The sequence below is a fragment of the Podarcis filfolensis genome (genome assembly GCF_964270895.1).
Source record: "Podarcis filfolensis genome assembly, chromosome: 17".
Lineage (NCBI taxonomy): Eukaryota > Metazoa > Chordata > Lepidosauria > Squamata > Lacertidae > Podarcis > Podarcis filfolensis.
Window position 1 is genome coordinate 36,952,986 of NC_139621.1, and position 22,657 is coordinate 36,975,642.

Consider the following 22,657-nt stretch of genomic DNA (forward strand, 5'->3'; position numbering starts at 1 on the left):
GCATTCCTTCATCTCTCTCTGTGAATACTGAATAAATTATGTGGTAAGAACTCTTCTCGTTTATCTGCTTCTTGGCTGCCACCGGGGGAGGGATCTGACTCCCTGAAGCCTGACACATGCTTATATCCTTCCCCTTCTCCCAAAAGAGTCCTAATCCACTCAGAGTATTTGTGTGATCAAATGGAAAGGTAGCATGACTTGGACCCAAAGAGCTATTTTAGATGTGCCCAATAGATTTGTGTGCCATTTTAAAAAACCTGATTGTCTGAACACACACCTTGTGCCTTTATCACCACTTGTTTAGTTCTTTCCTTTTTCTCTCTCCTCTGCAAACTGCCAAAGTGATGCAGAGAATGGTTGGGCCCTGCTGCCAGACTCCCCCATTGCCTACCCATGTTCACGGCCACATAGCTTTTTGGCTCTTGGCCATGGCGCCCAAGCGCAGACCAGTGGATGCTTTGTACCTCTCAATTCAAAAGCACTGACCAGGTTTGTGTGGGTTCCCTCCCCCTCCCAAACACAGGATTCGAATTGATGGGAAGTCCCTCGGGATACTTCACTGACTTTGAAGATAAAAGGCAGGTGATACAATGGAAGGACCTGGTTACAGAGTTGGCCGAAAGATATATAGGTGAGTTAACAAAATGTTAATTTGTCAGCTCAGCGTTTCCACAAACACGTCTAAAAGGGCAATGTCCAGGGGAAATGCTTTTTTTAAAAAAAAATATCCTTGAACCTATCTTTAAATGACCCTAAGTTAGTGTGCTTCATGGCTTATAATTTACTAAACTGTGTACGATTGCAGTTGGGTGGCCAAGAGAACATCAACAGGGGATTCCACAAGCAACTACAGTCGTACCTTGGAAGTCGAACGGAATCCGTTCTGGAAGTCCGTTCGACTTCCAAAATGTTCGGAAACCAAAGTGCGACTTCTGATTGGCTGCAGGAAACTCCTGCAGCCAATCGGAAGTCACGGAACCTGTGTCAGACGTTCGGCTTCCAAAAGAACGTTCGAAAACCGAGTTTCGATCGTTCAAGAGCCAATTTGTTCGGGAGCCAAGGCATTTGAGATCTAAGGTACGACTGTATAGGACATCAAACTTCAAGGCAAGATTAACAATTAGACGAGGAATGCTCTAGAGCAGGGTTTTACAAACTTGGGTTTCCAGATGTTTTTGGACTACAATTTCCATCATTCCTCACCATTGATCCTGCTAGCTATGGATGGTGGGATTTGTAGTCCAAAAACAGCTGGAGACCCAGGTTTGGAAAACCCTGCTCTAGGGCACCTTTTCATTTCTGTGGAAAGACATTGACCCATGGGGAAATCAATTGGGGAATGGAACCAGAAAAAAAGTGGGGGAGTTTTTTCTTCCTGCCACCGCCTTTGCAACTTATCCTGTAAATCAACATCCAGCCCATACATTGGGCCCTGTCACAGAATACTACCGTATTTTTCGCCCTATAGAGCGCACCGGCCCATAGGGCGCACCTAGTTGGGGGGGGGGGAGAAAAATATATATATTCCCCCCCCAGGCGTGGGGCTGGGGTGGGGGAAGCCCGAGCTTCCCCCGACCCCAGCCCCCAGAACAGGCTGCTATCCGCAAGCCTTGGGAGCCTGTCGGGAAGTCGCGCTGGGCTCCCAAGGCTTGTGGAGAGCTGCCCAAAGCCCGGGGTGCGCCCCGCTGCGCTCTCCAGGTTTCGGGCTGCAGGCTGCTGTCCGCAAGCCTTGGGAGCCCGGCGGGAACTCCCGCCGGGCTCCCAAGGCTTGCAGATAGCTTCCTGGAGCCTGGAGAGCGAGAGGGGTCGGTGCGCACCAACCCATCTCGCTCTCCAGGCTTCAGCGAAAGCCTGCATTCGCCCCATAGGACGCACACACATTTCCCCTTCATTTTTGGAGGGGAAAAAGTGTGTCCTATAGGGTGAAAAATACGGTAATTTGTGGAAGTGGCATCTGTCCTGGATTGTGGGTGGGTGGGTGTGAACATGCCCCCTAAAGGCAGAAATTCCTCTTCAAGGTGGTTTGGGACAATAGCCTTTCAACTGAGATTTCCGTGTGCGGCTAAATGAAAGCCTACTGCTTAATATGACAAAGCTGTAATTAATGCAGATTTGATTTCCAGAACGTTATGGATTGAAGCATGTTTCTAAATGGAATTTTGAGACTTGGAACGAGCCAGATCACCATGACTTTGACAACGTATCCATGACAGTTAATGGTAAGCTGCTTTTGAATCCTCCTGGTTTTTTAACTGTGAGCAGAGTGGTGAAAGTTCAGAGATCAGGGCTAATGAAAACAAGATAAAGAAATGTTCCATTTTCAACCCTGTAAAAAGCTCAGCACAAATTGCCATCTCACGGAGATTTTTTTTTCGTCATTCGAGCTCTTAATAGCTAAATCAACACATGCAAGTTACCAAACTGGGCACCAGGGTTACAGCAGGAATGTTGCCTAGGAGAAACTAAGTAAATTATAGAAACAAAGTGTTTTATAGCAACACTGTGGTAATATTCTTTGCTTAGCCGTTTTTCAAAATCATAAATCTTTTGACCTACCGTGTTGCTGAGAATGAAACTATGGGTACCTCAGGTTGTTGTTGGCATCTGCCTCGAGAGACAATGGAGTGTGCCTTTGGGGGTGACGTCAAACTGCTGCATTGGCAGCATCAATGTGTCTGTGATGGCCTGGGATTCAGACTCGGAGGCTGAACCTGAGGAATCCCAGCCTGCACAGGATTCCCCGCCTCCAGAACCAGCTGAGACTGCTCTGGCTCCTGAGGTGATGGAGGACCCACTGCCTGCAGGTGCTCCACTCTCAGCCCCGTCAGAGGAAGCTGAGGTTGCCTCTGGGTCTGGTAACCCTCCAGCCTCTCCTGAGCTGCAGAGGCTCAGGGCAGAGAGGCGGAGGGAACTAAGTTATCACAGGAGGAGTGCTCACCTCCAGGCCAGGAGAGGCGAGTCACCTGTGGACCAGGGCCACCCTATGCCTTCGGGGCAGATAAAAGCCAGCCAGCCCCAGTCCCAAGTTGCGGGAGCAACATTGTTAGTAGCCAGTTCCTGCCTGCACCCTGTCCTGCCGGATCTCCTGACCTCACCCGACTCCCTGCCTTGGACCCCGCTTCAGCTTTGATGGACTGCCCCCATACTGCAACCTCGACCTCGGACTGGACTCGGACCTCGCCTTACGGTTAACCCACGGGACCAGCACAGTGTCCTCCCTGGCGTGCAAGCCTGGGCTGTGTAAGTGGAGGTCCTGAGCTGCCCAGTTGACAAGACTCACCACTTGGCCCCTGCGATGTGGTCCAAAGGAAAGCAGAGCAATAGGTTTGGCACCAGCCTGGCTGCAGGAATTGCAGGAAGGAGGCGTACAAGGCACCATCCAACCCTCTTAGGGACTCCTCTCCAAATCTTTGTCTTTTAGGTACCACAACACCCTTCTTTGTGTTTGCACTAGGAGACAAACATGTATACATGCATCCAGGCTCACTATAATTATGACATGGTGGCGCTGTGGTCTAAACCACTGAGCCTCTTGGGCTTGCCAAACAGAAGGTCGGCGGTTCGAATCTCCGCAACAGGGTGAGCTCCCGTTGCTTTGTCCCAGCTCCTGCCAACCTAGCAGTTCAAAAGCACACCAGTGCAAGTAGATAAATAGGTACCACTGCGGCAGGAATGTAAACGGCGTTTCCGTGCGCTCTGGTTTCCATCATGGTGTCCTGTTGTGCCAGAAGCGATTTAGTTATGCTGGCCACGTGACCCGGAACGCTGTCTGTGGACAAACGCTGGCTCTGTCAGCCTGAAAGCGAGATGAGCACCGCAACCCCATACTTGCCTTTGACTGGACGTAACCATCCAGGGGTCCTTTACCCTTTACAGTTATGAGGGGTAGAAACACGCTTTAAGAATTCTGTGTGTCAGGATTACATTGCAGCTACTGGAATCTTCAATGGGTGTCTATAGCCCATAGCATGAGCTGCTCATAGCCACACAGATAACTAGACCTCCTGCTTATATAAACAGTCCATAAATTGTTGATTTTTGCAGAGCAAATGCGGTACATTATGGCCTTCTTTGCCCTGTTTCACTCCAGTACGTTCTGAAGAAATGAGACACTTTCCTCTCCTCCGAACTAGATATCACTGCCAAAACACTAGGCCTATTGTTGACTGTTCAATTTTGCTCATAGGATTTCTCAACTACTATGATGCTTGCTCTGAAGGTTTAAGACAAGCCAGTTCTCAGCTGAAATTTGGAGGTCCTGGAGACTCCTTCCACCCATTCCCAAAGTCTCCCATGTGCTGGAGCCTCCTGTGTCACTGCCACAATGGAACTAATTTCTTCACTGGAGAGACTGGCGTCCGGCTAGACTACATTGCCATGCATAAGAAGGTCAGTTCCCTGCTCAATTTGCTGTTGAAATGTGCCTGTCCCAAGTTAAGTGTTCACATTTAATTGCCTCTTGTGCACTAAAAAAAAACAAACACAACTTGCTATGTGGTGCAAAGGTCCTGAATTGAATTCAAACATTGACAACTGCTTTTTGCAACAATTCGTTTTTTAATTCCACATAGCATCTGTACACCACTTTAGAAAATCCCAGGTGCTTCAGTTACATGATCTTGTTGTTACCCTTGTTGGCGCTGTGGTCTAAACCAGTGTTCCCCAACGTTGGGCCTCCAGCTGTTTTTGGACTACAATTCCCAACATCCTTGACCACTGGTCTTGCTAGCGAGGGATGATGGGAGTTGTAGTCCAAAAACAGCTGGAGGCCCAAGGTTGGGGAACACTGGTCTAAACCACTGAGCCTCTTGAGCTTGCCAATCAGAAGGTTGGTGGTTCGAATCCCCGCAACAGGGTGAACTCCTGTTGCTCTGTCCCAGCTCCTGCCAACCTAGGAATTTGAAAGCACACCAGTGCAAGTAGATAAATAGGTACTGCTGTGGAGGGAAGGTAAACAGCATTTCCATGTGCTCTAGTTTCTGTCACGGTGTCCCATTGCACCAGAAGTGGTTTAATCCTTCTGGCCACATGACTCAGAAAGCTGTCTGTGGACAAACGCTGGCGTTCTCAGCCTGAAAACCAGATGAGCACCACACACCCCATAGTCACCTTTGACTGGACTTAACCGCCCAGGGGTCCTTTACTTTTTTATAACTGCCTTGCGAAATAGGCTATCTATCAAATAAATAAATAACAACCGCTCTTCCCACAGGGAGCTGGGCGGTCGCTGTACATCTTAGAACAAGAAACTGAAGCAGTGGGACAGATCCAGAAGCTCTTTCCCAGGTTCACCTCTGTGCCTGTATACAACGACGAGGGAGATCCGCTGGTGGGATGGTCAGTTCCGCAGCTGTGGAGAGCAGATGTCACCTATGCGGCCATGGTGGCTAAGGTAGACTTGAGCTGCATTGCTTTCTGCACCTATACCTTCTTTTCTGTTGTTTTATCCTCATTTGTTTTATCTCTATAGGCCTCTGTTTAAACATAGGTGTGATTTCTTTAGCATATCATCTCTCCTGTCAAGGCTCACAATGAATGCCTTCTTCCACAGAAGCCTTTGAATTTCTCGGCCCAATTGTGTAGCTTATAAACAAGTAACTTTTTTGGCGGGTGGAGAAAAATTCCCTGTGAAGCCCATGAATTTCTTGGTTCAATGAGGTATCTTATACAGTGGAACCTCGGTTGTCGAACGTAATCCGTTCTGGAAGACCATTTGACTTCCAAAACGTTCGACAACCGAGGTGCAATTGCCGGTTGGCAAAAGCCACTGAAAAAATGGAGAAATGCGCCACAGAAGCCGTTTGACTTCCAAGGCACGTTAAAAAATGGAAGCATTCATTTCTGGGTGGTCGGCGTTTGGGTTCTGAATTGTTCGGCTGCTGAAGCGTTCAACAACTGAGATTCCACTGTAAACAAGAACTTTGGGGTTTTTTTGTGCAGGGAGGAAATATTCTTGCGAAGGTCTCAGAAAATACCACACGAGTAGGCTGAGAATTCTTATTGGACAACTCCCTTGTCTACACAAAGGGCTCTACTGGAGTTGAACAGGCACTCAGTGGGCCTGATGAATATTATGTCGGTACCAGAGCCTGGCGTGCTCTGGTCCATGGGGTCACGAAGAGTCGGACACGACTAAACGACTAAACAACAACAACAACCTCAGAAATATCAATACGTCTAGCATATGACTGGTGCACCATCTAATGGAGAGAATGGACACTTGCAGCTAGTGATTTTGCAATCACATTGATATTTAGGCCTCCTGAGAGTTGCTTCTCTTCATCCTGTGATCTAATGACAAAAAATTCTACTGATAAACACCTAATTATAAGGCTTTAACTGTGGTATGTGACCTCTGGCTCAGTCCTAGGTGCCGCATCACCACTGAATTATGGGAGAATGTTGCTTTCCGTGAACCACCCTCAGACCTGCTTATATAGGGCAGTATATAAATTCAATTCTTCATCATAAAAAAGAGAGGCCAATTTGTTGAATCTTATACTTGCGCGTTGGAGATTTGTCATTTCCAGACTTTCTGGCAAGCCCTGGAGGGGAGCAAGGATCTCCTTGATGGGATCATTTGACTTAAGGATTAGGTTCAGGGCCAACCCAAGGCATTTTGGCGCCTGAGGCAAACTGCAAAATGGTGCTCCCTTCCCTACTAGGGAAGAAGGGGGTACATGAAGGTCTACATTGGGAAGACATGGGGAAGAAAGATTTACCTCAGGATCTGCTGCCCTTATGGATCCTGCCACTTGAGGGAGATCGCTTGGCCTGACCTTGTGGGTTAGGATATTCCTCTGTCACAATGTCCAGCACATGGACTGCTGGTTTCTGGCCTCAAAGGCAAATGGCTCAATCCAGCCTTGGGTGAGTTTTGTTCACACATTCCCCTGGAAGTCATCAAGGGTTGAGTGGGCAAGTGAGGAGAAATCAAGTCATCTACGTGCATGTGTGAACCAGCCCTTACTTCACCTCTTTTAAGCCTCTTCACCCCTAAATTTCACCACCAAGCCATGCTTGCCTGACTCCCCTAGTTAACATCATGCACAGGCCTTTTTGTCCTGAGCCCTTGAGCCACTGGGAATATTCAGGCCTAGGCAGAGTATCTCCATATCACACTCCTGTTCCCCAGCTTTGTGGGGTTTATGGGCCAATGGAATTTACTTATTTTTCTTACTTCTTTTTGAATATTTTTGTTGATTTTGAGAAGATAGGCAGTCAGCGCACGTGCCGACAACAAATATTGAGCAACAGCAAACTGATGCTAATTAACTTGGAGCTTAATTAACTTTGGCTCTCGGCTGAGGCGTCTCCAGCAGCATCACTCCAAAAAGAGGCATTCGTTTCTGGATGTGTGAGACCAATGGATAGTTTCTGAGTCGGCAATGAGACGTTTTATTTATTTGAACAAGCATATACTGCTTTTCAAGTTTGTGAAGATCTACCAAAATATTTTAACGCAATAAAGCCACAATACAAGATGCAGCTGCAGCTGAGGTGGCTTATATCTCCTCCAGCTGCCACCAGGGGGCCACTGAAGGGCCATTTTTGGTCCTGAGAGGAAGAGAAGGGAGCAAAAAGACAGAAGAGCCTGGGGAGATGTTCAGTATCTCTAGCTCCTGGTTTTCCAGCTGAGATGGCTCCTCCATTGCACACCTGCCACCAGAGGGCCATCTTGGCCTAATGGGAGGAAATATCTAACTCTTTAAAAAAGGAAATATTGTTTCGTCTCTCATTACCCTTTAACATAAACCGCTTTGTGCATGAGGCTCCCCTGAAAAGCAGGTGCGAGAAGCAGGTGAGAAGACAGTCTGGCTGCCTTTTGCCGAGGGAGAATTTGATTCTCAGAATGTGCCCCTTGCCTTTTGCCTGTACAGTTGTACCTTGGAAGTCGAACAGAATGCATTCCAGAAGTCCTTTTGACTTCCAAAATGTTCAAAAACCAAATCATGGCCTCTGATTGGCTGAAGGAAGGTCCTACAGCCAATCGGTAGCCGTGGAAGCCCAGTCGGACGTTCAGGTTCCAAAAGAATGTTTGCAAACCAGAACAATCTCTTCCGGGTTTGGAAGCCAAAACATCCAAGTTCCAGAGCGTCCAGGATCCAAGATACGACTGTACAGTGGTACCTCAGGTTACAGACGCTTCAGGTTACAGACTCTGCTAGCCCAGAAATAGTGCTTCGGGTTAAGAACTTTGCTTCAGGATGAGAACAGAAATCGTGCTCTGGCGGCGCGGCGGCAGCAGGAGGCCCCATTAGCTAAAGTGGTGCTTCAGGTTAAGAACAGTTTCAGGTTAAGAACAGACCTCCGGAACGAATTAAGTACTTAACCTGAGGTACCACTGTATAAGCAAAGGATCGTTATTAATTCCTACAGAGAAAAGTCAAATGCTTCACTTGGCAGCCACCTGCCCTCCATGGCTGATTCAAGGGCCTGAACCCCATCTGCCAGGGATCCCACAAGAGAAATCAGTGGAGGAGTCTCTTGGGTCATGGGATTGAGCTAAAGATTCCTGCATTGCAGGGGGTTGGACTAGATGACCCTTGGGATCCCTTCCATCTCTTATGATTCTATTTCTGTCTACACAGTGTATTGTAGTATTCAGGCCCCACCTGTCATGGTAGCCAGTTTCCTAGCATTATTTATTTGTTAATGTGCAGGAACTTGACAGACTATAAGAGGATAGTTCCCTGTCCTTCCTGGCTGAGCTTATAGCCTATAATTCATATCTTTTGTCGTCTCAGCAAAAGAGGAGGGCAGTGGAGAGGGGGCTTAATCAGTGAAGAGTATAGGTTAATTTTATTTGCACATAGTAAACTAAGAGCGCTAGAAATTACCAAAAATGGTTTGTAACAATTTTGGTTGTACAGCCCCCTGATCCTCACTGACTACTACTTGAACTCCTCAAATTCCGATTTTTGAAATCATCTTTCTGGAACTCCTTTCTGCTCCTTTCAGCCTAACCTGCTGCTTTGTGTATTTTGTTACTGAGCGGTAATCCTTTTATATCTGATTAGTTACACCGCTGCAATCCTCCTCTTAAATTCCTAATTTTAGCAAGGCTTGGGAATTAGGTCAGCCAAAGCTACTGGAAAGGCTTCTTAGTGGATCCTGACGGCAAATTATTATGCTGCGTTTCTTGTTTTCAAGATGCGCAGAGTACAGCTTCGCACATGGATTTAATTTCTTCCATAGCCAGACATAAACACTAGCATCTTGTCCTCTGTACTGGGGTAAAATATTGGGGAGAAATGAGGCAGTTTAAAGAAAAAAAAGTGTTTGAAGATTCATGTACCTAAAGGTTGGGGCAGTGTCTATCCCAACATCTTTTGCAGGAACACAGAGAAGCCATAGAATGTGATCATGGGTCCAGAATATAACTGAGAATTTCAGCTTTTATTTTTAAAAACAAGAAGAGCTCCCCAGTCATTACTTTTACAGAGATGTACTTGAATATACATAGTGGACAATGCCTGCCGGAATCCCAGAAATCAAATGGGTTCTCCACCCCCATTATTCAGCCCAGACACTGAGGTCCAGCACTGAGGGCCTTCTGGCGGTTCCCTCATTGTGAGAAGTAAGGTTAGAGGGAATCAAGCAGAGGGCCTTCTTGGTGGTGGCACCCGCCCTGTGGAACGCCCTCCCATCAGATGTCCAGGAAATAAACAACTGCCTGACTTTTAGAAGACATCTGAAGGCAGCCCTGTTTAGGGAAGTTTTTAATGTTTGATGTTTTATCGTGTTTTTAATATTCTGTTGGGAGCCGCCCAGAGTGGCTGGGGAAACCCAGCCACATGGGTGGGGTATAAATGATAAATTATGATTATTTCCACTGCTTAAAACTTTTCCAGTGGTGGGCAGTACCAGAGGCAAAAAGGACTGGGTCCAGAGGTTAAAAGCGGCTGTAGAGGAGGTGTGGTCTGGGGCAGATCCCAAGTAAAGAGGACTCTATTCAGTCCCCAGGCTTGACGTTCCTCATCCCTGGCTTAAAAGGGTGGATTGTTTGTGCTCTGCATTGTTCCCCCCCCCCCGCCCCGCCAGCTAAAGCATAATGAATTTATGCCAGGTAGCACAACCAAAGAAACAGTTACTCAAAATGAGAGAAATGCAAGGCTGTTGAATGCACACAGGTCACAAGGTACGGGCTACCTTGGTACAAAATGCAGATTAAGTGCAGGACACACACCCCTGTTTGTGCTATACAGTGGTACCTTGGGTTATGTTACCTTCGGATAGCACAACTTTCGGGTTGCAAACGCAGCAAACCCGGAAGTGTATGCTTCTGGGTTTTGCCATGTGTGCATGTTCTATCATGCAGTGTGCAGAAGCGGCGCCTCAACTTGAAGACTTTTCAGGGTACGTGCAGACCCCCGGAACGAATTAAGTTCGTATCCGGAGGGTCCACTGTATATAATCATTGGAAAGGAAAAAGCAAAATTGAATTTTTGGCTTGCCTGGAGATTGTTGGATCTCGACAACTCCTCAGGAAGTACAAGTCCCACCTATTGTATAAGTGGGGCTAACACAATCACAGGTTTATTTAAGCTTTAAAGATGCTGAACGGAACGGAACATTGTGCTCTATTGAACATGGCATCTGCACAAGCTTGCCAGACGGAACAAGCCCCCCTCTCCCTCTCTTCCCATGTGCTGCCCTGGGGTCCTCCTGAACCACCACGCCTCAAGCCAATTTGGGCAGGGGAAGGGGGGGGTACAAAGGGGACAAAGCCTCGCTGTACAAGCGGAAGTCCTTGCGTACAGTTTGCGCTGGCTGACAGGGCTTGTTTGGTGAGTGCCCTGCTGCCCCTTTCGGTAGTGGTGCCCACCCTGTGGAACACCCTCCCTTCAGATGTGAAGGAAATAAGCAGCTATCCTATCTTTAAAAGACATCTGAAGGCAGCCCTGTTCAGGGAAGTTTTTAATATTTAACGCTGTATTGTTTTTAACACTTGATTGGGAGTCGCCCAGAGTGGCTGGGGAAACTCAGCCAGATGGGCAGGGTATAAATAATATATTATTATTATTATTATTATTATTATTATTATTATTATTATTATTATTATTCCTTCGCAGGTTATCGCCCAGCACCAAAACCTGCTGCTTGCTCGAGCCAACAACACCGTCAACTACACTTTGCTGAGCAACGACAACGCGTTTCTGAGCTACCACCCCTATCAGTTCACTCAGAGGACCCTGACAGCGCGCTTTCAGATGAACAACACCAAACCGCCGCATGTGCAGATGGTGAGGAAGCCAGCGCTCACGTTGATGGGCTTGCTGGCTCTCCTAGGTACAGCAAACCACTCGTCCCGTTTCCTGTTTGCATGAGGAAAAGCAGGAGAGGCCTTTGTGGCAGCGGCGGCGATACACTCTCCCATCGCTGGGGTCACCGCAGCTTACCTGGGCTTAGCCGGGGCAGAGTGGCGGTGAGGCCAGGATTGCATAAGATGCATATTAGTGCAACGGCACAGCCCTGACCATGGCCCCACCCTGCCCCACACCGGTGTTGATAAGGTCCCTCTCCCACCACAGGAGCCACCGCTGCTTCAAAAGTCATTTTTACAAAAGAGGATATATGTGCGTGTTACTGGCCACCCAATGTTAACCAAACGAGGGCACAAACCTGTTACCCTACTTCCCAATGACATTTGGTGAATTTTTTCATAGAGGAGCAGTTAGGGCCAGAAGCGCCTCCTTGCAAGGGCAATTGGGGGGGGGGGGTGAGCATCGTGCCTCCTTCCCTAAGTTTGGCAGAAGGAGGAGGAGGAGGAGTTTGGATTTGATATCCCGCTTTATCACTACCCTAAGGAGTCTCAAAGCGGCTCACATTCTCCTTTCCCTTCCTCCCCCACAACAAACACTCTGTGGGATGAGTGGGGCTGAGAGACTTCAGAGAAGTGTGACTAGTCCAAGGTCACCCAGCAGCTGCATGTGGAGGAGCGGGGAATCGAACCCGGTTCACCAGATTACGAGTCTACCACTCTTAACCACTGCACCACACTGGCACACTGGCTCTCCCAGCTCTCCCAGAAGCTTCCCAGGCTTTGGGAAGGAGGCACCAGCCTTCTTCTTTTTTAAAAAAATATTTTTTGAATTAAGTTTTACAGTTTAAAATTCTCATAATCTACACAAGTAATAGAGAAACAAATGCCATAAAGAGAAACCCCTTCTCCCCCCACCCCCGGACTTCCCTCAACTTCCCCTTTCTGGTTCTTTATACATTTAATACTTCTGCTTACACTGTTTTATCTTAATTTTATCACCATCTGTCTAAATACATTCCCATTATTATCATTTTGTATCTTCCCGCTATAAATTCTTCTTATAATTAATTAATTATTCCTTGTCTTTTACCTTCATTTTCGTGGCTGTAACTGTTTTCTCAAACCCTGCTAGTGAGTCTATTTCTTTTACAATATTTCTGTAGGTACAACAAATATAATTCCCAGTCTTTTTAAAAGCCTCAATTGTCTTTATATCTTAATCTTCCTGTAAGCTTCGCCATTTCTGCATAATCCATCATGATGAAGGAGGCGCCAGGCTTCAGTACTTTAATACACTAATTTTCCGGGAACATTTAGGGGACTAGTCTAGTCCCCCTAGCCCACTGACCACACGCCACCGCCTACTTCCCAAGGGACTATCGCCTCTCATTTAGACCTGCCATTTGCACGGCTCCGCAGAGGCGTCCAGTTAGCCCCTGTGAGAAAAGGATGCCGTACAAGGTAGGACCTGGGCCTGATCCAGCAGCAAAACGGCAGCTTGGGGAGAGGCGAGACAGCGGGTGGGTGGCTACGAAGGTGGGTCTGCTTTTGAGGAGCACGGTGGGGTGCAATAAAACAAGGCCAAGTTCAAAGTAAGATTCAAGTTTCTTTTCCTCTTGTGTAGGAGAGGAGCAAGTCTCTGCCAACATCTCCAGCCAGGAATCGGAAGACTGTGACACTCTTGGAGTCCTAGCCAGTGTGCACAGACCTCGAGAGCAGCCGCCAGACAGCTGGCAGGCCTCCGTGTTGATCTATGCCAGCAAAGACAATGAGACATCTTCCAATGTCAGTGCCGTGACTCTAAACATCACCAATTACCCTAAACACAAAGGTATAGTTGTCGCTGTGGTTGTTTTCCTGATGCGTCATTACGCGAAGGCAAGCGATTCTATGATTCTATACAGTGGTACCTTGGGTTACATACGCTTCAGGTTACAGACGCTTCAGGTTACAGACTCCGCTAACCCAGAAATAGTACTTCGGGGTAAGAACTTTGCTTCAGGATGAGAACAGAAATCACGTGGCGGCAGCAGGAGGCCCCATTAGCTAAAGTGGTGCTTCAGGTTAAGAACAGTTTCAGGTTAAGAACAGACCTCCGGAACGAATTAAGTACTTAACCCAAGGTACCACTGTATTTACTGCAGCTATTGAGTGGCTCACCTTATTTTAAAAGGACAGCTGGCTTGGAATAGCCATTTCGTGCAGCCTAAACCATTGTGCCATGGTGGCATGACACAATCATATATTTCGATAGTAGCTTTCTTCGGTTCCTCTCGCGTAAATCAGGCTTTTTTTCTGGTTTGCAGCTTCTAAAAAGCTTGCGATTGGATCCAGCTTCTTCTGGTCCTTACTTGGACTTCTTACAAGGCTATGGTGAATAAGAACACCATATCTGAAAGCCTCGGTCTTTGGCCTGACGTTCAACTAACAATCAGAGTTTTCATGTTACGCTCACTTTGTCTTCCCAAAGGACTTGTGTACATCACTTACTACTTGGATAACTACCTGACCAACCCGTATTTGCAGTGGAGGAAACTGGGAGCTCCAGATTTTCCTTCCCCGAAGCAACTGGAGCAGATAAGAGCTGCTGAGGTACGATGTGTTTGTTGTACATGCAATCCTCACTGAGTTCAAAAGGGCTTGGTCCTGAGTTAAGTGTGGGCAGAATTGCAGCCATTCCTCCCTATCCCTCTATGTGTTTACTTGGAAGTAAGTCCTGCTGTTTCCAGTGAGGTTTTCTCTCAGGTAAGTGGATAGGATCCCTCCCTTAGGAGGTATAGCTCATCATAAGCGTAAGGTTTTTTTGGGGGGGGGTCGAGAGGTAAAGCATGCTTCCTCTCCTTCCTGCAGAGGTCATATCTACTCAGGGTCCCTCCAGAATTCTTTTTTTATTGCACTTTTATGACTATTTGTGCTCCTGGTGCTATTGAGGTGGGCCCACATGACCGTGATTTCAATACTATTTGTGCCTGGAAAATATTTGGGGCAGCCACACCGCTTCATCTCCAACCAGTGCATATCCTGTAATATCCTGCTTTAATCCTATAAATTTTCATACCACAAATGCTTTGGGCTTGCTTTGTCCCACCTTTTGTGGCACTCTGGACAGCAATCACGTGGTAACATTGGGGAAGCCTTGCATAGGAAATAATGAAGCAGAATAAACCTCCCACCAGTGCGCTATTTCTGTGTCAATAGCAGGCTGCAGGATACACTCACAATAATGCAGGAGTCACAGTAAGGCTCCTTTCCATAGGCTGAACCTTCCGCAAGAAATTCCTGGCCATCTTCTCCCTCACAAACTACGTTCTCCTGGGTGGTATTTTTCCGGTTCCCTTACCTCAGACAGTTTGCACTCCATCCTTGCTGATCACAAAGGCTGCCCTGCCAGATCAGACCGAGGCCCACCAGATTCATCATTCTGTTTCCCACAGCAGCCAGCTAGATGCCTCTCTGAGCTCACAAGCAGCGTACGCCAATGGCAGCTATTCTTCTGTTGTTGGTCCCCCCAGCACTGGGCATTCAAAGGTACACTGCCCCTGTAAAAGGAAGTTCCATTTAGCTATTGAGTTGTTTCTGTCCTAACTCTGTTGCCATTCAGCTACATTGAGTGACCTTCAATTCTAGCAACGTGGGACAGCGACAAAAACATTCCACAACATACATTATTTTGTAAGTTTCTATCATGCCTTGAGGGACACGGGTGGCGCTGTGGGTTAAACCACAGAGCCTAGGGCTTCCTGATCAGAAGGTCAGCGGTTCGAATCCCCGCGACGGGGTGAGCTCCCATTGCTCGGTCCCTGCTCCTGCCAACCTAGCAGTTCGAAAGCACATCAAAGTGCAAGTAGATAAATAGGTACCACTCTGGTGGGAAGGTAAACGGCGTTTCCTTCCCTTCTCCTTCCCTTCTCCTCTGGTAAAATATAACAGTATATATTTCGACTAAATATAGTGTGATCACAGGGCTAATCTACACTACAGATTTTAACCGCCATAATATCCATTCCCTCTCCTCAGGGAACCCTGGGAGGCGTAGTTTTTGTGGAGTGGGAGAAGCAGAAGCTTGGGAGAGTCAGCACTCTCACCAAACTACAATTCCCAGAGTGCTTGGGGAGAAAGCCTCAGTCATTAAACTGGTATAAACACTGATAGACATTTGTAGGTTAGGGCCTCAGAAGCATCCCCAAAATGAAGCGTCTTTCCCACCTTCAACCCCCTACTTACCTACCACTCGTGCCTCTGGTATCCCATACCTTGCATACCTTGCGAGTACCTCAGAAGTGAGGAGCTGGTAAAAATTTATTCTGTCCTTTTTATGCTGTCCAGATGTTTGCTTCCTGCTGGATCATCTTTTCTGTAGAGCTGACTCCACAGTACGCTGTCGGTGCTACATAAATATTTGTTGTAAGGCTATCCAAATGAGGAAGGCCAGTGGAAGGGCTGCCACTTTTGCTTTACTTTTGATCTTTAAGCCGGTTCTCCTTTGTAAGCACATACCTGCACACTGGGGGATCCCTGCCCCACTGATCCCCATCAAGGAAATCTGAACCCTGCCCTGTGGATATATATTTTTTTAAAAAATGATGTGGTTGGGGTTTTTTGGGTTGTGTTTTGACTAAAGGAAGAACTGCAAGTTACCTCATCGCACACGTTCGCTAATGTAGGGTCAGGGAGAATTGCAGTGAGGCAGAAACAGGTGTTTTTTCCCTTCTGTCCCTGCGAATTTTCCACTGTAAATCACAGCAGAAATCCACAGTGGGGATTTTCTGTCACGCCTCTCCAGCTTACTTTGGTCTTGGATAATTTGAAATTGTCAGTAAGCTACACCATACATTTAGAGCATGCTGATGCCACCTTAACAGTCATGGCTCATCACCCCTCCACCCAAATAATCCTGGGAAACATAGTTTCCCCTCACAGAGCTACAGCTTGCAGACCTTTGGCATTCTACAGTTCCCAGAATTCTTTTTGGAGGCAGGAAGGCATGATGCTATAAATGTACTTTATATGTATGGCGCAATTGGCATTTCCAGGTGGAAATCTGAAAGCATGGGAAGAGTACAAAGGGGAAAAGTGTTTTGAAAGGCGGCTGAATGAACAGTCTTAATATCCTGCTTCCCACATGGGGCAGACAGTTCTTCCAATAATCCCAAGAGCAAGCCTTGAAGGCAATAGCCCTCCCTGCTGTTATTCCCCAGCACTGGCATTCAAGTAAAATATGCTAACCCCAGATCTCTCCTTCAAAACAACCCACTTCAGGTTTTGCGTTCTAACATGATGAGCTGTGGTTGTGCTCCATCCTATGCACACATTCCCCACATGAAGGGGAAAAGAGTTCCAAAGAGGCACTTTTTGTTCAAAAGCACTGTTGCACTTTTTCTGATCTTCTTTCAGAACGCTCCGAATGGCTAACTTGGGCACTGCTGAGTGATCTCCCATCCAAGCTGAGACTTGCTTACCTGTGCAAGTGGATCATGTGCCCTCTGGCCCCTGGACAATGTTTAGCATATCACCATGGTTAATACCGATAGGCTACTGTAGGGAAGTTTCTCCTCGGGGACCATTAAGCATTTTTATTTTATTTCATAGGACCCTGTGGTGAAAGGGCCATTTTCACTCCCAGCAAAAGGCAGCTTGGTGCTGAAACAAGAGCTCCCAGTTCCATCCGTCTTCCTCGTCCACATCTGTTCAAAGCCTCTCGCCGCTCCTGATCAGGTAGGCACAACATCCTGTAGATGTGTGGAACCTCTAATCCAATTTTCCTTGGTTCATTTGTTTTTCTGAGTCCAGCTTAGGGTGTTGGAGTTTGGGACCCATTTTGTTTCAGATAAATACTATTGGCTCGGTGCTTTTGTTATCATAAGCCACTCTTCATTAGCAAATCATATAAGATCACTCTTATTAATAATAATAATAATAAATTTATTATTTACACCCCGCCCATCTGACTGGGTTAACCCAGCCACTCTGAGCAGCTTCCAACATATATAAAAACATAATAAAACATATAAGCGAGTGTCTGTTGGTTTTGTGTAAATCAATGTACTTTTTAATTTATTTTTGGCTATGTGTAAGGGGTCAGCCCTACAGATGGCTGCCCTCTTCCCACATCCCACTACAAATACGGTCCCTTTAGAGAAGCTGTTGGCAGCCCAGACTGCAAGAAGAAGCACTCTCTTGTCAGCCACTCTGAAAGCATGTCCTGTAAGGCCTAGTCTTGCCTTAGACCATTTGCTTGCATCTCAGTTTTTCTGCTTCTGGCTGCAGGTGGCAGAGGCAGTTTTAGGGTAGCACGACTGGTGTGGTGCAGGGGGCTTTTAGGACGGAATAAAAGAGGCGGAGGTCACCAAATTTTAGCATCCCACAGGGCACCGCTGCAATTTGGGAGGCCATAGTCCGCCACTGGATGTGGACACTCATGTGATGAAACACTTTCTCATGAGAAACCATGCCCAATTTTTGTTTTTGTTTCCAGTTTGTCAGCCATCCCTAGTGGCCTCATCGTTTGGTCAATTCGATCCGTTTTTTAAAGCTCTCTTACATCTTGCTTTAGTGGGGAAAAAATGCATAAAATAATGTAAAAAATAAATAAAAATAAACTCACTCTTTTGATACATGCCATGCTAACCCTGAGCTAATCTGTCTTGTCAGGTGAATGGTGTTCGCCTCATCTGTCTTACAAAGGGACAAGTTTTGGTCGTGTGGGATGACAGCTGTGTGAATTCAAAGTAGGTAACTCGCGCCTAAAGGAATGCAGAACTGTCTCGGTTTTAAATCCATCTTTTTCAAATTCTTTGTGTAAAGCAGTAGCTAAATAGCAACTGTCCATTTCACAAACTGTGAGGAATCAGACTGGAAAATCCAGAGGGCAATGGCTGAATATTGCTGAGCTCTGGGGCCAAATGAATTGCTTCTTGCTCACCTTGCTTGGAGTCTAATGGCCTAGCACAAGGCAGGTGCTTTAGAATACCGTATTTTTTGCTCTATAGGACACACTTTTTCCCCTCCAAAAATTAAGGGGAAATATGTGTGCGTCCTATGGAGCGAATGCAGGCTCCTTGGCTTCAGCGATAGCAACGCGAAGCCTCCAAAGCTCAGAGGGAGAGCTCCCTCCGCACTCCAGAGGCTTCGAGTTGCGTTCGCTAAAGCCTGGAGACCAAGAGGCGTCGGTGCACACCGACCCCTCTCGCTCTCCAGGCTTCAGAGATAGCTGCCTGAAGCCTCTGGAGCGCAGCAGGAACTTGTGCTGCACTCTGGAGGCTTCGGGTTCCTTTTGCTGAAGCCGGGAGAGCAAGACTCCTGGCTTCAGCAGAGAGGGAGAGCTGCGCAGCGCCCCTTCAGTGAAGCGGGAGGAGAAATGGAAGTGGCTCTGTTTCTCCTGCCGCTTCGCTGAAGGGGCGCTGAGCAGAGAGGGGGAGAATTTTTTTTTCTTGTTCTCCCCCTCTAAAACAAGGTGCGTCCTATGGTTGGGTGCATCCTATAGAGCGAAAAATACGGTAAATAGGTTTGGAACAGTTGTCTTTAATTTCTACTTATTTTCCTCTGAAAAATCACTTTTCCTTGCAGGGTTACAGCAATAAGCTTGCAAGTCTCTGTGATGTGTTTGTTTGTTTTTCTTCATAGGTGCCTGAAAAAATTTGAAGTGTTTTTCTCACAGGATGGAAAAACATTCCACCAGATCAGTGTCAAAGACAGTATATTTACAGCATTGGTCTACAGCCCAGGTAACGTCCAGTGTCTTTCTTTATTTTTAATTTTAGAACAAAAGCAAATTAAGATCATTTCAATTCTTCCACACAACCTTTTTTTAAATTGGCTGCTTCGTTTTTTTGAAGCAATCTTGAGGAATTGTAATGTTTCCTTGCTTGATAATGGAGTCTATATGCCGTTGTTTATAGATTCAGGTTCCCAAAAGCCACTGGTGTGAAGGAAGGAAGCTTTTAATATTTGATGAATTATTGTATTTTAATACTTTGCTGGAAGCCGCCCCGAGTGGCTGGGGAAACCCTGCCAGATGGGCAGGGTATTAATAATAATAATAATAATAATAATAATATATCATCATTGTCAGGGAATGGGAGGCAGAGAAGGGGGAGAGAATGGGAACGTATCGAGACAAACCTCCATTAATTAGTAGCTGTTCTTCCTCGGACGAGGAAGGTGACGAAAGGCTGTCAGGAGGCAATGAATCTGAGAGGGGGAGGCACTTCCGGGGCCAAGCCACTCTCGTAAGAGAGGAAGGAGGGGGTTGGGCTTAGGAGGTGGCTATGCTGGGGAAAACCGAAAGCACCTTTAGTCGAGGCAACTGACTTGCCATGACCAGAACGGACTTTCAAAGCTGATTGTACATAGCATGAAAGAAGCAATAAAACTTGTAAATATGGCTGGATTCCCAGACTCTTATCTCACACTCTTAACTCACGCTAGCACTCACAACTCATCCTTGACAATCATCAAATGGTTGCTTTTGGTTGTAGAAGTTCTTCTGCTCAAGAAGAGCAAAACTTTATGGGAAGATTTAAGGTACATAGTGAGAAGTTCCACACAGGTTTATAAGGGGATGTTTTGTGTAGGAAGGTGAAAAGTACACAGAAGGATCAAAGATTCAGTCTAGGGTCCTGGCAATTTTAAAGACAGACAGCTTTTTTAAAAATTCCTTTTCATTCTTGTCAAAACAAAAACAGTCTTCAGTTATTGCCACCAAGTACAAATAGTTGGTACCTGGCTTATCCGAACATTTGGCTGCAGAGATAATCATCTACTTAAAACACACACACCAAAATACAGGCATTTTGTCAATGTAAATCCCCCCCCCCGTCTTTTTCAGTATAATCAAGATGTTCAACTAACTATTTGTGTTGGACTTTCTCTACAGAAACAACAGTCTCAGGGTTTTACAAAGTGCGAGCTGTGGATTACTGGGGCAGAGCGGGGCCGTTTTCTCTCCCGGTGTACTACAATGAAGCATCTTAAGAAAGGCCAAGAGCACCTCAAGGCAAGCCAGAACTTACAGAATTAGGCTTGCACTTGGTCAGGCTACAAGTCCTTAAAGCAGTGGTTCTTCATACTCTTTAAGAAATTCCCCCTCACGATGCCCAGAACAACTCGACTTCCAGGGCGTCAGAGGAGAAATGAGGAGAGCGACTGGAAGCCACTCCAGAGCACCAAAAGTTTCATTTTCAAGAGAGAATTTTGAAAAATAAAGTAGCACCCTAAGGCAGGCAACAGAACTACCTCTCCCCACAACCCAAGGGACGCCAGCTGCTGATGTAAGCACTTGTTCAAGCCCCTGCAGTAACTAATTTCGAGAGTCAAATGGATTAGAAAAAAAGAAAAGTGAATGGGGCTGGAACAGGGGTTGGCAAACTACGGCCCGCAGGCCGGATCTGGCCTGCGAACAGTTCTGCAATCAGCGCAATCACCATTTTTTTCCTTTTTTTCCGGGCACCATTTGTTTGCCATCCCCCCTCCCCGGACTACATCTCCCAGCATGCTCCAAGGTTGCTCAGACCTCCCTGACGCTGGCCAATCTGAAGCCTTAGGAACCTCAGGCCTCCCCTCCATTGGCCAGTTTGACGCAAGCCGGCGGCCAATGGCGACCCTTCCCAAGACCTGATGCGAGGAGGGAGGAGGAAGATGAGGAAGACTCTTCTGTGCTGCTTGGCGGTGGCACATTAGCAACATGGTCATGGACACCCTGGGGTAGGGGCACTTCCTGGTGGGGTGGCTGCGGCCCCTCACTGCAAGCTGAGACAGCGCCAGCAGGGCACCCCCTCCCCAGTCCAGCCCAGCCCACTCCGTCTGAATGTGGCGAGTGGAGGTATCTTAACTGCTCTGTCTCCAAGGGAAGGTGTGTGTGCATGCGCATGTGGTGTCCGGCCCGCCACAAGTTCTGAGGGACTGAACTGGAGTCCTGCAGAAAACGTTTCCTGACCCCTGGGCTGGAAGAGCAGCATGCTGGGAAAAGTGCTCAGGAGTGGGAAGATACCAAGTGCCAATCTTTTAAAGAATTTGGTTTTAGAAGTAGGTTTGTATTTTCTATGCTTGCGCAAAACAAAAAGTTGATTAAAGGTACTCATGTGGAGCTTGGATGCTACATGCAATTTTTGGAATCTCTCATTTGAATAAAGATCTGCTATATATTTCGGAAGGTTCTTTGTCTCTGTTTGTTCTGTGGGCGATTGGATGCCTAACATAGCATAACCAAATTTTGCATGACGGCTCCTAAGATCAGGGAGCAGGTTTTTTTCTCTACGTTTGCGTACAATTTGGACACCATTTTGAATCCGGATGATGGAATGAAACTTTCAAAACTGCACTGAATTGTTTTAGTTTCTTAGCATTCTTGAGCAATGATGGGCACTTTCCACTAGATTTAAGTAAATAATACATTTCACCTCTTTGACAAGGGAGAGTGTCCACGGCGGTTGCTGATATAGGTGCTCCCCCCACATTGATGGGGCAGCATACCTGTGCCATTTTGTGGTCTTTTAGATGCGGCAGCCATTTTGTAACTGGTATCCACAGCACTTTTTCGAAATTCAAAGTACCCTTTGCCCAGCCCCCCCAAAGTGGATGACTTGTTTTTGAGCTTAAAAAACTATATAATAGGAGGGCTTTAAATCTCATTGTATTCGGTAGACTGGAACAGTCTGGTCCAGCTTTGGGAGCCGCCTCTAAAATGTAAGAGCCAGGGCCAATAATTTAAAGAGATATGTTGCCTCCCAGGACTGTCTGCTTTCATTCTCGGGATCAGTTGAAAAAAAATGAAGGACACACACACACACACACACACACACACACACACCCCTCCAGTATTTACACAGTCTCTCATACTACTAGTTAGTGCTCAGGATCCTTACAAATACTAGGCCTAGTACGTGACTGAGGCAGGAGAGCTGCAGTATTTCTGCATACAGAATGTATTTTATTATTGGAGGAGAGAATGAGGACCACAACCAAGTCATTATTTGTGTCAATGTGTGCACATGAATGGATGTGGCTGTCTTATGTTCGGAAAGGCTTGCATCTTTGGGCACCATTTTGAATCCAGATGATGGAATGAAACTTTCATGCCGTCCTTGCACATTTGGAGCAGCGGGGGGGTTATGCCAGACTGCTTTTTTTAGATTTCAGCTCGGCATTTAATACCATTCTACCACAACGTCTGATGTCTAAACTGGAAGATCTGGGGCTTCCGTTATCACTTTGTGGGTGGATACTGGACTTTTTGTCAGACCGCTCCCAGAGGGTTCGGTTGGGCCCTTATACCTCTAAAATGCTTAAGACTAACATAGGAACACCACAGGGATGCGTACTCAGTCCGCTCCTTTATATTCTCTACACGTACGATTGTGTCGCTGCTCACCCTAGTAATAGGGTTGTCAAATT

General features: G+C 46.7%; 1 protein-coding gene across 2 annotated transcripts in view; it reads left to right on the plus strand.

Annotated features, from left to right (window-relative positions):
- Positions 1-21,416, plus strand: part of IDUA (alpha-L-iduronidase) — a 57,925-nt gene extending 36,509 nt beyond the window's left edge. For both annotated transcript variants that reach the window (XM_083593371.1, XM_083593372.1), the window contains 11 exons: positions 524-631; positions 2,124-2,219; positions 4,187-4,389; positions 5,213-5,392; positions 11,076-11,292; positions 12,891-13,097; positions 13,737-13,858; positions 16,856-16,981; positions 17,918-17,994; positions 18,890-18,990; positions 20,142-21,416. In XM_083593371.1, the coding sequence (XP_083449497.1) occupies positions 524-631; positions 2,124-2,219; positions 4,187-4,389; positions 5,213-5,392; positions 11,076-11,292; positions 12,891-13,097; positions 13,737-13,858; positions 16,856-16,981; positions 17,918-17,994; positions 18,890-18,990; positions 20,142-20,239 (1,535 nt within the window). In that variant the 3' untranslated portion in view covers positions 20,240-21,416. The remainder of the gene's footprint in view (positions 1-523; positions 632-2,123; positions 2,220-4,186; positions 4,390-5,212; positions 5,393-11,075; positions 11,293-12,890; positions 13,098-13,736; positions 13,859-16,855; positions 16,982-17,917; positions 17,995-18,889; positions 18,991-20,141) is intronic.
- The last annotated feature ends 1,241 nt before the right edge of the window (positions 21,417-22,657 follow it).